This window comes from Pteropus vampyrus, unplaced genomic scaffold (assembly GCF_000151845.1).
Source record: "Pteropus vampyrus isolate Shadow unplaced genomic scaffold, Pvam_2.0 Scaffold1840, whole genome shotgun sequence".
NCBI classification, from domain to species: Eukaryota; Metazoa; Chordata; class Mammalia; order Chiroptera; family Pteropodidae; genus Pteropus; species Pteropus vampyrus.
The window spans coordinates 41,339-54,114 of NW_011890621.1; the positions used below are offsets into that span (position 1 = coordinate 41,339).

Sequence of the window (12,776 nt, forward strand, 5' to 3'; positions counted from 1 at the left end):
CTGTAGGCGAATAGGCTTTTTAAAGGCCCAATCCTGTGCAGGTCCCAGCAGGTGAAGCAGTCTGATTGCACGTTTCCCCCAGTGATCAAGAGAGAGCAAGTGAGGCTGTTACAACTACTAACATCTCACAAGGGGCAAGCCGCTAAATGAGAGTCTGATCACAGAGAAGAGGTTGTGCATAGACTCTACAGCAAATCCTATGATCAGGAACTCCAAGCTACTCAGGAGGACTAAAAATCATACACTAACTCAAGTAATTGGTCTAAACAATAAAACATAAAACCAAAGAACTTAGAAGAAAATGTAGGAGAAAAGTTTTGCAACTTACAGTTAGGTGAAGAGTTTCTGGAAATGACACCAACAGCATGATCTGTAAAAGAAGCTCAAAAGCGAAATGAAATTAATGAAAAGACAGGCCACAGACTATGAGACGATATTTGCAAAGCACATGTCTGACCAAGAACTTGTATCAAAAACATCTAAAGAACTCTCAAAACTTAAAAATAAAAACCAAACCTAATTTAAAAATTGACAAAAGACCTGAACAGACCATTCACAGAGAGGACATACATAGAGCGAATGAACACCTGGAAAGGACACTGTTACCCATAAGGGAAAGGCAAGTGAAAACCAGGATTGAGGTACCACAATACAGTGTGCTGGGGAGGGTGCAGGGGGATGGGGACACTCACACATACGGGGGGTGGGATGCCAAATTGGATAGGCACTCTGGAAAATGGTTTGGCAATTAAAAAGTTAAACATGATGTTACCATATGACACAGCAGTGCCAATCCTGGGTATTTCCCCTAGAGAGATGAAAACGTACAGCCACACAAAAACCTGTGCACAAATGTTTACAGCACCTTTATTTCGGATAGCCAAAAGTGAGAAAGCACCCAAATCTCTTTCCACTGGTGACTGGATGAACAGTCTGTGGGACATCCATCCAGTGGAAGGAACAAACCTGTCGATGCAAACAGGTTGGGTGAATCTCAAAGGCATCCGCCGATTGAGAGAAGGGATTCTCAAATGTGATATGCTGTATGATTCCATCTGCAGCGCATTCTTGAAAAGACAAAAATGTACTGATAGAGAACAGATGAGGGATTGGCAGGGGTTATGGATGTGACGCAGTGAAGGGACAGCATGAGGGAGACTTGTGGAGTCAAGGAGCTATCCTGTGTCCTGCCTGGGGCTACGCAGAATTATATGTACGTGAAAATTCAGAACTGTACGCCAAAAGAAAACAGTCATTTTTATTGTTTGATAAGACAGGTATTCAAGGGGACAGTGCAAGGGGAGGAGAGATTATGAGACCCCCCCCAAGACTTAGCCTGCAGCTTCTGGAAGCATTAAAAGAGGTCTTTCTGGTATTACAGCAACAGACACAGAACCTGCCTGAGAGAGGTGGTAGGAACCCAGTGTGCTAGTTGGCAGAGGGTCTGTGCTCCCTGGGCAGCGGAAGCTTCCGGGGAGCATGTTCCCCAGTCTTTGGCCAGCGTACCATCAGCAGGATGGGGATATGGCGTGTGAAGAGGGCACGTCATGGGGAGATGGGGTGAGTGTGCATGGGTGGCAGCTCTGGCCTGTTTCCCTGGAGGGGTAGGGGCATGGGGGTAGTGCTGGCAGAGCCGGTGCCAGCTGAGTGAGAGCATACCCCAGGAATAGCAGTTGCAAGACTCTTCAGCCCAAGAGTGATCAATGGGGGAGCAGTGTCTTCATGGCAGAGAGCCGACTCTGCCCACCTTAGATGTCGGGGTGCAAACTAGACTACCAGAAAGACATCTCTTCTCTCCTTCCCTCAGGTCGTGTGTGTCCCCCTGTGGATTCTCATGTCCTTTCTGTGCCTGGTGGTCCTCTATTACATTGTGTGGTCTGTCCTGTTCCTGCGCTCCATGGATGTGATTGCAGAACAGCGAAGGACACACATAACAATGGCACTGAGCTGGATGACCATTGTTGTGCCTCTACTTACTTTTGAGGTAAGCTTTCGACAGCAGAACTTCCGAGGCCCTGTAGGCCACCCTTCCCTATGACAGTACCCTGTGTACCTGAGGGCAGCTTGCTCTCCCTGGAAATCACAAGCCAACTCCAGGCCAAGAGAGAAAGACAATAAAATTAGTATATCATTTCTTTTGGAGGGAGGAGGCTGGTCATGAGAAATGTGCCGTTCTAGCTATCATGTATCTGTATGTATCAATTTGTCTTCTAGAAAGAGAAGGTTAGATGTTGTATTTTCATATCTAAGTTCTTGTCCTCTCAGAACCAACACCAGGAGGAGTTTTCCATAACAGTCCCGGCATTGGAAACTTTCCAGGTGGATGGATTTTGTGTCCCCCGGAGTAGAGAGTTTCTGTGGTCTCCTGTGGAGCTGACTTTCTGCCTTATGAAACCTGATAAGGGAGGGGTGCTCTGGCTTCACATATCGTCCATTTTCAGATGCCACATCAAAGAACCTCAACTGTTTCTCTTTCCTTAGATCCTGCTGGTTCACAAACTGGATGGCCACAATGCATTCTCCTGTATCCCAATATTTGTCCCCCTTTGGCTTTCCTTGGTCACTCTGATGGCAACCACATTTGGACAAAAGGGAGGAAATCACTGTATGTACCAGCATTTCAGAAACCTTGACCTATATGTGTGTCTGTGTGTGTGTGGCCTTGCTCTATGAGAAGATGAGCCTGAGGGCCCCAATTAAGGAGTTTGCATGAGAAAGCTAGCTAGCACTGACGAAAGTCTGGAATCTTCCAAGTGAAAGGTGTGCTGTTAACCTTGCTTTCCCCGCCCTGCATCACAGCCTCCCTAGCAGTACACTCTGTGATCTGAGATAGGACTGAGCATGGCAGGTAGCCTCTCTGAGCCCCATCCCGTCTACTGCCACATGAGGATCAAGATACGTCCTTCTCAGGGGCTCCTGAGCATTAAGTAAAAATCCACATTGCTCAGCGAACCCTAGGTGTCCTCCTAGGTTCTGTTTCCTTCTCGCTTTCCCCAGTGTCATTTCTGACGTCACCAGGCCTTGTCAGTGGTGCCTGCTTGCTCTCTCCTCCTCTTCACCTGCACATGCTGATACCGAGGTTTGAAGTATCTTTGAGGAGGGTCTCTTCCTCATTAGGCTAAGCTCCTTTGCATGTAGCTCCTGAGCATAACCTTCTGGAAGCCAGTGAGATGTTGTTGTGCCCCCAGGAGAGCCAGCACTGAGCTGACGGTCCCGTGGTACACAGACAGGAAGAGCAGGCCTCAAGAGAAGTAGCTCTGAGGTGGCCCCATGAGCTCAGGCCACCTCCTGGGCTGGACCAACACATGCCCACCATCCTCCCGGATTCCAGAGGATGACGGAAGTGCTTTCTTTGGGTGACATTCTTTGTCATACATGAGTTCATCCCAGGTGGGAAAGGTTAGAGGATGTTGACAGAGTCTAGATGCCACAGGTATTTGAGACCCACTAGAGCGGTCCTCAGACTGGAGCACCTGTCAGAATCCCTGGGAGGGCCTGTGCAAGCAGACTATGTATCCCACCTACCAGTTCTGATTCAGGAGGTCTGGGCTGGGCCAAGATCACACCCCTACCAAGGCCCCAGGAACACTATCCTGGCTGCTCTGGGAATGCTACTTGGAGAACCATGGAGCTCAGATCTGACTTATTGTCCTCAGTGGGTACTTAGGCCTTGCTCAGGCTTCATTTCTAAGGCATCAGGATAAAACTTCCCATTCAGGAAGGAAAAGTAACATGAAATGCAGTGGAGGCTAGTGTTTGAAAAAGTACATTCTTCTTTTTCAGGGTGGTTTGGTATTCGCAAGGATTTCTGTCAGTTTCTGCTTGAACTCTTCCCATTTTTGAGAGAATATGGAAACATTTCCTATGACCTCCATCATGAAGACAACGAAGAAACCGAAGAAACCCCTGTCCCAGAACCTCCTAAAATTGCTCCTCTGTTTCGAAAGAAGACCAGGGTAGTTATCACCCAAAGCCCTGGGAAGTATGTCCTCCCACCTCCCAAATTAAACATCGAAATGCCAGATTAGACAGCACTTCCTGGGGCAGAATGCAAGTGCACTGGGACGCACGTGCTGCCGTACCTTCCTCTGCCTCTTTGTTCACTCCCCCAGAACTGGAACTGGAGCTGGGTCTCCGGGTACTTCCATCTCATGCCTTGTTTGCACTCAATGCCTACCAGTGACTCACTACAACAGGACACACAGGTGGCAGGTGACAGGAACACATGGTGTGGTGTAGAGTGTGTCAGCGGATGTGGATGCAATGGAGGGAGCGTGTGGTATGTAAAGAGGGGGAAAAGAAGCGAGCAGGCTCAGACCCATCAGGGATGGCTGATTAGTTCAGAGGAGAAATGTCTACAGAGCTGGTTTTCAAAGTGCTAAAATTCCTATCAAAAGTGTTACCTGAAAATGTAATTTTAAATTGGGCCAGCCTCATCGCATAGCTCAGATTCTCCTGTTGTGGCGTGCTCGGTAGGGACTGTGACTACGCCTCTCGCAGCACGTGGATATCCACTCCGTTATCACAGTTCATGTTCCTGCTGTGGAAGTACTTCCTCTTTGGGCATGCTGACAGCAGTTTTTAATTGCCTCATTGGGGAGCTCTTTCTAATGGAGTAACTCCGTGCCTGTATAGTATTTATACAAATATTTTAGCATTGTAATATACCGTGTTAAATCCTAGTTCTGTACAGTATATTCTGTTAAAGTATTTTTTTACAAGCTTGTACTGGAGACATATGTGTTCTGTTGCAGAAGTAGAACTCGGTGGCACACCTGTCCTGCCCATTGCAGTGCCACCCCTTAATGGGACATTGCTATTTCCCCATGAATTTCTCCACATCCATAGTAGCTGCTACTGCCAGAACAGCCACAATAAGCAAGAAATGGTCTGTGTTTTTCTAACATGCTGGGACTATTGACATGCCAGAAAACTATAAAGCATGACCTGAAACTGGAACAATGGAGGAAGTTGCTGAGACTAGAAACAGCCAGTGGAATTATGTATATGTGAAGATCTGAGGGTTTTTGTCTGCTCCCAACAAGCATGTTCTGGCTGGGCCCATGTTTTTACCTAGGAATGCAGTTGCTCCAAGAGCTGCTGGTGTAACCATAAGTCAAAGGGAAAGAAAGCAGATCCAACAAGATAACAGCCTTCTACGTGGAAACAAGTAGGCCATTTGTAAAAAGGTGGGGGGGAAGGAGTGCTGACATTCTTACCAGGAAGAGTGGAGGGTTTTAAGGCAGGCAATTGCTAACTTGTCTGAACCAGACTCCGCTGACGTCCAACACGTACATGACAGCAGCCTGGCCCTGGCCCCCAGCAAGCCTGTTCTGTCTGGGAGAAGGGAGACATTTGGAATGCTGTAGGCTTTCCTGCCTGTTGTGTAACAAATGTAGCTCAATCCACAGTTTTTGCTCCCTTTAGTTGTTCAATAAACTGGCTCCTCATTTTCCATGCGTACTGTGTGGGTCTTGCTTTAGATATGGTCTAATACACTGCAGTTCTCAGCCCTAGGAAAGGAAACCACTAGCTGCCATAGGTGGCCAAGGCATGTGGGGTGAACATTCCTAATGAGTCTTCAGGCACAGCCTGAATGAGCAGTATGCAGAGGGAAAGAGGGGTGTCATGGAGATTCTACCATTGGTTGGGGAACATAGTGCTATAGTTGTCACAGCTTACGGGCCTTACAAGAGTGTTCTCGGGTTCCAAGATGGTCTCAAGCCAAAATCGGCTTTTCAGTAGTCCCGAGGCATTACCTGGTCACAGCAGAGGCTAAAAATTGCTTATGATGAAATGAAATATTCTGTCCAGCTCACCCTAGGTGCCCGTACAGTCTAATGGGCACTTAACTCAGATGGTGTTTCAGCCCATTCTTTGCAGCAATGACGAGGAAGCCCACAACATGCTGGTGATGGATGATTTCCTGCAGGAGCCAAAGGCCACAGATGGATCATGTCTGACGCTCACTGCATTTCACACTTGCTGTTGGACAAAACACACTTTTTGGTTACCATAGTAGCTATGACTCCAGTTTCAGGGCCCATGTTACCTGCTGTACCTCCCATTGTAACCTCAGGACCCCACGAAGCTACTACTATTATTCCCATGAGGATATGGAGCCTCAGAGAAGTGTAGACATCCAGAGTCACGCAACTAGGAAATGACAGAGCTGAGATGCCGGTGTCAGTGGTCTGCGTGTAGGGCCCTGCGTCTATGCACTGGACCAGAGTGCCTGGGTACTGGGCAGATAACCACTCAAGTGTAGGGGTATTTCTGCTTCATGGAAATCTCTGGGAAATCATTGAGCTTTGTGCTTGGATTGATGGGGGCTTTGGGGGAGGTGGCCCTGCATGTGAGGAGAATGTACTCTAGAGGCTGCTCTGCTCAGCCACCTCTTACTAATCTCCAACCTCACACCTCAAAGAAAGATTGCCCAGCTCAAGCCCTGGACACACAGCAGGATAGAGGGCCCTGTTGACATCACCTAAGGGAAGAAAGCCATGTGTGAAGGCCAATGGCTAATGCCCTCTCATGTCTTGCCCAGGAAGACATAGGATGTATAACTGCTGAGGTGGGGTGAGACACGTGCAGGCTAAGCTGTGGCAGAAAGGAAGACACCTTCTCCCCTTTATCAGTCTGTGATGCAGCTGTGGGACACTTAGTTAACTCATTGGCCTAAGCGGCAATGTCACTCACCTTCTGGTGACCCAGGGCATGGGCATATTAGGAGAATCTCTGTGTAGGACCTGGCTGCCATGGCTATCACGATGGTAGGTCAGTGTGGCTGTGCCCATGGCCATGCACACCCGTCTTGGACTTTGCTCAATGCTTAAAAGCATCAATATGGCTCAGGTCCCTCAAGCCCAATGGCCCCAGAGAATGGGCTCTGACCTTGTCAATTCACACATCAGTGTGGGTCTTCTGGCTCCAGGAGCTCGAGGCCAAGGAGTCAGTTAACGGTTTGCACCACCTGTTGGGCTGTTACTTTAAACCCACATACTGGTGTCTTCTTTCCCAGTGAAATATCTGTGTGTGGTCCAGAATGCTGACAAGCAGATGGGTTATGTGTGTGGCTTGGTCCTTTATAAGGTCACTTGCTAGCTGTCTTATGATGTTACCCACAGCAACCTGCGCCCCTTTGTAATGTCCCGAGCTGCACTATTGTCATGAGTTCTGCTGGCCACACCACTCTCTCATGTTTACATGAGGGATGGACACGCCAGCACTTAGTATGTCTGCAAATGAGAAAAGTCATCAGACAGGCCAGGGGCCTAGATTTGGGATGGTGCCTTTTCCTCCAGAAACATGGGTTCTTGAGATTGGCTCAGAAAGCTATGCTCTTCCAGTGGCCCCGTCACTCCCCCTGGCCCAGTCAGTGTCAGCTGGGTGCCCTGAACTTCAGGCTGCTTCCTAAAGAAACTGCTTTCCAAGTGGTGATCGAAGAGCGTTTGTCCAAAAGGCCACGTGCAGTCCGTGACACCCTGTGAGTGGGAGAAAGCGACCACCTCTCTCTCCCCTTCCTGAAGAAGCTGTAGAAAATCATCAACAGCAATCAGTTTGCATCAATTTGGTGGGAAGCTGGTGGGCCTTGCATAGGTATCAATGAGACTGTTTCAAAAGATTTGGAGAGGGATGGCCCAAAAAAAGTGTTTGAAACATACCACATGAAGAGTTTCATCTGGCAGCTTTACCTCTATGAATTCTGCAAAGTGTACCAGGACTTTCAGCCATCCATTTCCATTATCACCTTTTTCACTGAAGACAGACCCATCTGAGTCCTAAGCAAGGTAACAGGACAAATCTCTTCAAGGACTGAGTTGCTGGACTCTGGTGTGGGTATCAGGTCTAGAGGAATCCCCAGGACGTCCTATTGGGAATTGGGTGCCTGTTATCCCCTTTGTGGTGGTGGTGGTGATAGTGACTAAGCGTGGAGACGGGCAACATTCCCAGAACTGTGCTAACTGTATTGGGAGAGATTTATTAGAGATGACAATGACCAAATGATGACTAGCATTAACATATCTGTATGGTATATTTGAAAGTTGTTTACTGAGTAGATCCTAAGAGTTCTAATATCAAGAAATGTTTTTCTTGTTTTCTTTGTATCTATGAGATGATGGAGGTTCACAAAACATACTGTGCTAATCATTTCACAATACTTGAAAGTCAAGTCATTATGCTGTATACCTTAAACATATACAGTGTGTATGTTAATACAACTGAGGGTGGGAGTGAAAAGATGATGTTATTGAAACACTGTACCACAAATGTCAGGAAGGGGGGTATTTGCATACCCATGAGTCCATTACTCTGAACGGTATCTTAGGTGTGCGCTTGGCATTTCATGTGAAAGAGCAATGTCCCCTGGCTTGTTCTGGAAAAGCTAGCCCCAAAGCACTTTGCAAAGCCTGTGGAAGTTTGAAGAAATGGGCTGGAGGGCTGGCAGGCTTCCCAAGGTTAGTGAGTCTCTGGAGGCCAACAGCCAGTGACTCCTAGCTGACACTTCCTTATAAAGCCTTGTACTCTCCTTCTCCCCACATCTGCAAACCCCGTGTCCCCTATTATTGGACCTGTGCATTTCCTAACTGGCCATTTTTCCTCATTTTCCAAGGGTGAAATGTGAGTCATGTTAGGGAGTCTTGAGAATATAAAAGTTCAGTGTGCCGCTTCCCACTGGACCCTGACTGTCTTCCTCCAGGGAGGTGTCCAGGACTTCTGGATTGGATCTCACAGGGGCCTAGGGGGCTGTCGATACTCATGATCAACAGGCCGTGACCTGACTTCATTTCTCTTTATATTTTGAACCTCAGTGAAGTTCCACTGCAGTCACTTGTTTGAGAGACTGTCCTTATCTTGTGAGGATGAAGAGGGGAGTGAGCATTAAACTTGCATTCAGGCAAATGGAGAACAAAATAAAAGCCCTGAGAAATCACCCAGTACCTACAGCTGCCACCAAGTAACAAGATTACTTTCTAGGCTCTGATGAGGACAACCAGGAGGCACAGAATGACCGAGAACTTGAAAACTCTACCTCCCTGGTCAGGGGTGACTGTACCTCCAGCCATCCCTGGGGTGGCAGCTCAGCCACCATCCCGACAGATGCTGATGCTCCAGTATATGAGACAGCCAAGGTCCATGCTGACGGCCCCCAGCCTCCAGACACGGGGTGGCTGTCATCATGCCTGGGGAGTCCCCCTTGTTCGTATTACATCGCCTCCAGGTCAGATAAATTGTTTCTGGCCTGACGTGGGCATTGTTGCCATCCTTCCAAGATGCCTCGGTGTGCCAAACACAGCTTCCTGTGTGATATAAAACACCCTCTATAACACATTCGCAGCAGGAAAGATAAACCGCAGCAGTCAGTGTACACCGGGATCGGAATGCGTACACTGCTTCAGCATCTTCACCCTCTGGGGAAGGTACGTCTCAGACACCAGCGGCACTAGCCATGCCGTCTCAGCACTCAATTTGGGCATGCATTTAGCACACAGGTCACGTCCCGTATACACGCGCCACCTCTCCGAACTTGAACTATTACTGTGCCCGTGTTGCAGGTTAAGCAATCGAGGCGTGGAGAGTTCACATGATTTGCTCGGCTTTGGAGCAGCGGAAGTCTCCGGCAAACGGAACTGCATGTGGTGCAGCGCTCTGGCCCTGCAGCGCTCTGGGCATCTCCCCCACAATCAAGGGGGTTCCGGCTTCCTTCCTTGGTGACCTAATGCCTGATGCCTCAGGCCCCATGATTCACAGACGGCGGGAAGCCACGCGGCAAGGTCAGAGAGTGTCTGACACTCGGCCCGAGCCTACCACGTGGCCTCTGAAAGTGCCGTCAGGTCCCCTTCTGTCCTGAGCTGAAGACCATGTCCCTGGAGAAGAAGACGTGTTTCGACAGGACTGTGTGAGGGTAAAGAGGTTTCCACTAAGATGTGGATGATGGAGGTGTGGATCTCAGAAGCCTGCTCTAGTTTCTGGCATGGGCCTAATGTTCCCATTTACCTCTCCAGTCTGGTCCCTTCCCCCTCCCCGCCAGCTGGTTGGATGGCCCGACGTTGTCCTGTGGCTCAAGCTGCTAGGCAGGCAGAACGTCAGGCACAGGCCCGCCAGCAGTTCACAGCACAGTGCCTCCGGGCCCGTGACTCTCATGCGTCCACACTGGGCGAGGGTCTGTGGGGCCCTTTTGGACAGAACGTCTGTCTCAGTGCAGGGCAAACATGGCTTTGCCTCTGATTCTGCCTTGTGGACGTTCCTTGGCATCACGCCCTGCATACTGCCACCAGCCCAGCCCGATTCCTGTGCCCACCCACAGCTCAGGGACCAAGGATGGGGGAGATCTGGAACCAATGATTTGCACCCAGAGGTCCCAGGACAGCTGCCACGGGTATTTCCCACATAGGAGGGCAAGCGACAATCAGGCAGAAGATCAGCTCCTTGCCAAGGAGGCTGGAGCTCAGGGCAAGCTCTTAACCCCGCCGTGCAATGGGGGCTATTCTCGGGACTATGGCCATGCCTGAGTCTCAAAGCACCAGCGACCCAGGGACTCATGCCCTCAAGGACAGGGACCCTGATTTCTCAGGAAATCCTTGCAGATGATGGGGATAAAACACCTTGTTCTCGGTGTTCAAACGTGCTGGGAGGAAACTGCAGGATGCTAGCTCCCTGGTACAGGTGGACATTTCTCCATGATCCAAAGGCACTTCTCCGAACGATTCCATTTCAGACACTCCTCTCAAACCCAAGACACACCATCTGTCTAGACTGGCAGATGCCACCTACCAGTTTCCCTATAAAGAACCCCCCATGAGAAAAGCAGAATCCCACAAGCCCCAAAATGCCCTGGCTCGGCCCATTTACACTGGAGTGCTTGCCCCTGGAGGCCTACCTCATCTCCCCTTCTTTGACTTGTTCTAGAGGACTTAGGGGACACCTCAGCACCTTCCTTATATGACTGCGGGCCCTACACAATCGCTCTGTGTGTGGGTCTCTCCTGCTTATCCTAGTCTCCCCACCACCAGCACAGGGCCTTCCAGAGGACAGGGGCTCAGTGAAAGTCTGGGCAATAAATGAACCTCTGAGCCCGCGTCTTCTCTATTCCCATGAAATGCCTCCCACTTTCTGGAACGAACCAAGCAAATCCAGCTACATACAATTGTTTCACAGAATGACGGACGAGAAAAGAGAAGATGCAGGAATTAACAAGGTTTTACTTTTTATTTCCGTACTTCCTGACCACCTTGGATTTACTGGTGAGTTCTTTCAAATTTCTATGGAAGTCGTGTTCCAATGTCATGTGATCTAGTTCAGGATCAGAAACTAGGATGGAAGGTGTCCCAAACTGTGTTACATAGTGGCAAAACTCTCACTCTTGGACAGGTTAGTGAAAATACATGTATGGTCAACGTCACGCACAAACTTAGATTCAGAAACTGTTTACAACAACTATTAGAAAGACCAACATTTGAAAAATTGATAAAGAAAACAAAGTTCAATTTCTAAATCATCACAGGACCCCAAAGATCCTACAATACCCCCCACCCCCCACCACTGGCCCTGGGACCAAACCTGAATAATGCCTGCTGCAAGTGTGGCTCAGGACATCTCTTCCTCATCATTCTCCACCCCTTTGGATAGATTTAGGAAGAAACTGAGATCCTTGCTATTTATCCTGAGCAAATAATCCAGGAAATTGAACTTGGTGGTTACAGCATGGGCCCTGGGACCCCACAGGAACTCATAGCGAGCAGGATCGCTGTTGGCAACCTGCCGGTACACCACATACTGTTCCCGCACCCAAACACTGGTGATGAGCTCCCTGGGCTCCCCATAGATGCAATGCTCCCTCCCATCGTGCACCCCCATGCCATTCAGGGCTTTCCAGACTTCCTCCTCAGGGGCACAGTCGCCCTCCACGAGAATCACACACAGGAGCATGACCAGGAGGCCGGTGTTGGGCAAAACGGGCCCTTCGCCCACCATCGCATCATAGGTGAAGCCCCCAGTGGTGACCAGGAAATAAACGCCGTCGCTGGGGTCCACTTCCTTCACCTCAATGCCAAAGAGCAGACTCAGGCACTGTGAGGCTCGGCCGAAGATCTCAGGGAAGTGGTCCTGGTGCTCCTTGATGACGCGACTCAGCATTTCTGACTTGGTGGTCGGCTCCCTTGCACGATACTTCAGCAGCAGGAACCTCACCAGGTCGAACACCTTGTAACGCAGTGCCTCTCTAAGAAAGGACTCAGCGTTTCCCGGGTTCTGCCCGGTGCTTGGCCCCTCCCCAACTTGATTGCTGGAATTCTCTTCCTCAGATGGGCTCATTGGAGCGGCCTCCATGGCAGCTGGCAAGGGACCGGCACCCTGTGGGCTATGGGGGGGACTAGGTGTCATAGCATCAGGCATCTCATCTGGGCTATCAGGAAACAACACAGAGGGGGTGGAAGATACGGAGGAAGAGGGGGACACGGTATTATTCTCCTCTTCGGACACTAATAGCAGCTCCTCGAACAGGTTTTGGTTCTCCATTGGAACCAGACGATCTTCCCCATGCTTGGAGAGCTCATTCATCTGACTGAGAGGCATGGTGACTGTTGATGAGACAGCGACAGAGGAGTGTGGGCGGACGGTGGTCGGTGGGGACCCACGCCTGGGGGAGAAACAGAGTGTGAGCGACCTCACCTGAGAAATGCACCTCAGGCGGCTCTGAGGAAGCCGACTTACAGGTCTCCTCTTTAGGGTGCTCTCGGGCCTCACAGCACTCTCCTGTTTGGGCGTCCCGTCCG

General features: G+C 49.7%; 2 protein-coding genes across 2 annotated transcripts in view; one reads left to right on the forward strand and one right to left on the reverse strand.

Moving 5' to 3' along the window:
- TMEM185A (transmembrane protein 185A) overlaps positions 1-5,457 on the forward strand; it is a 34,629-nt gene extending 29,172 nt beyond the window's left edge. Inside the window, exons 5-7 of the mRNA XM_011386466.2 lie at positions 1,808-1,984; positions 2,482-2,605; positions 3,784-5,457. Of these exons, the coding sequence (XP_011384768.1) occupies positions 1,808-1,984; positions 2,482-2,605; positions 3,784-4,028 (546 nt within the window). The 3' untranslated portion in view covers positions 4,029-5,457. The remainder of the gene's footprint in view (positions 1-1,807; positions 1,985-2,481; positions 2,606-3,783) is intronic.
- A 6,132-nt stretch (positions 5,458-11,589) lies between these two features.
- LOC105310279 (melanoma-associated antigen 4-like) lies at positions 11,590-12,561 on the reverse strand. The gene has a single exon (XM_023526652.1). It carries the CDS (start codon positions 12,559-12,561, stop codon positions 11,590-11,592), a length of 972 nt encoding a protein of 323 aa, XP_023382420.1.
- Between the last annotated feature and the right edge of the window lie 215 nt (positions 12,562-12,776).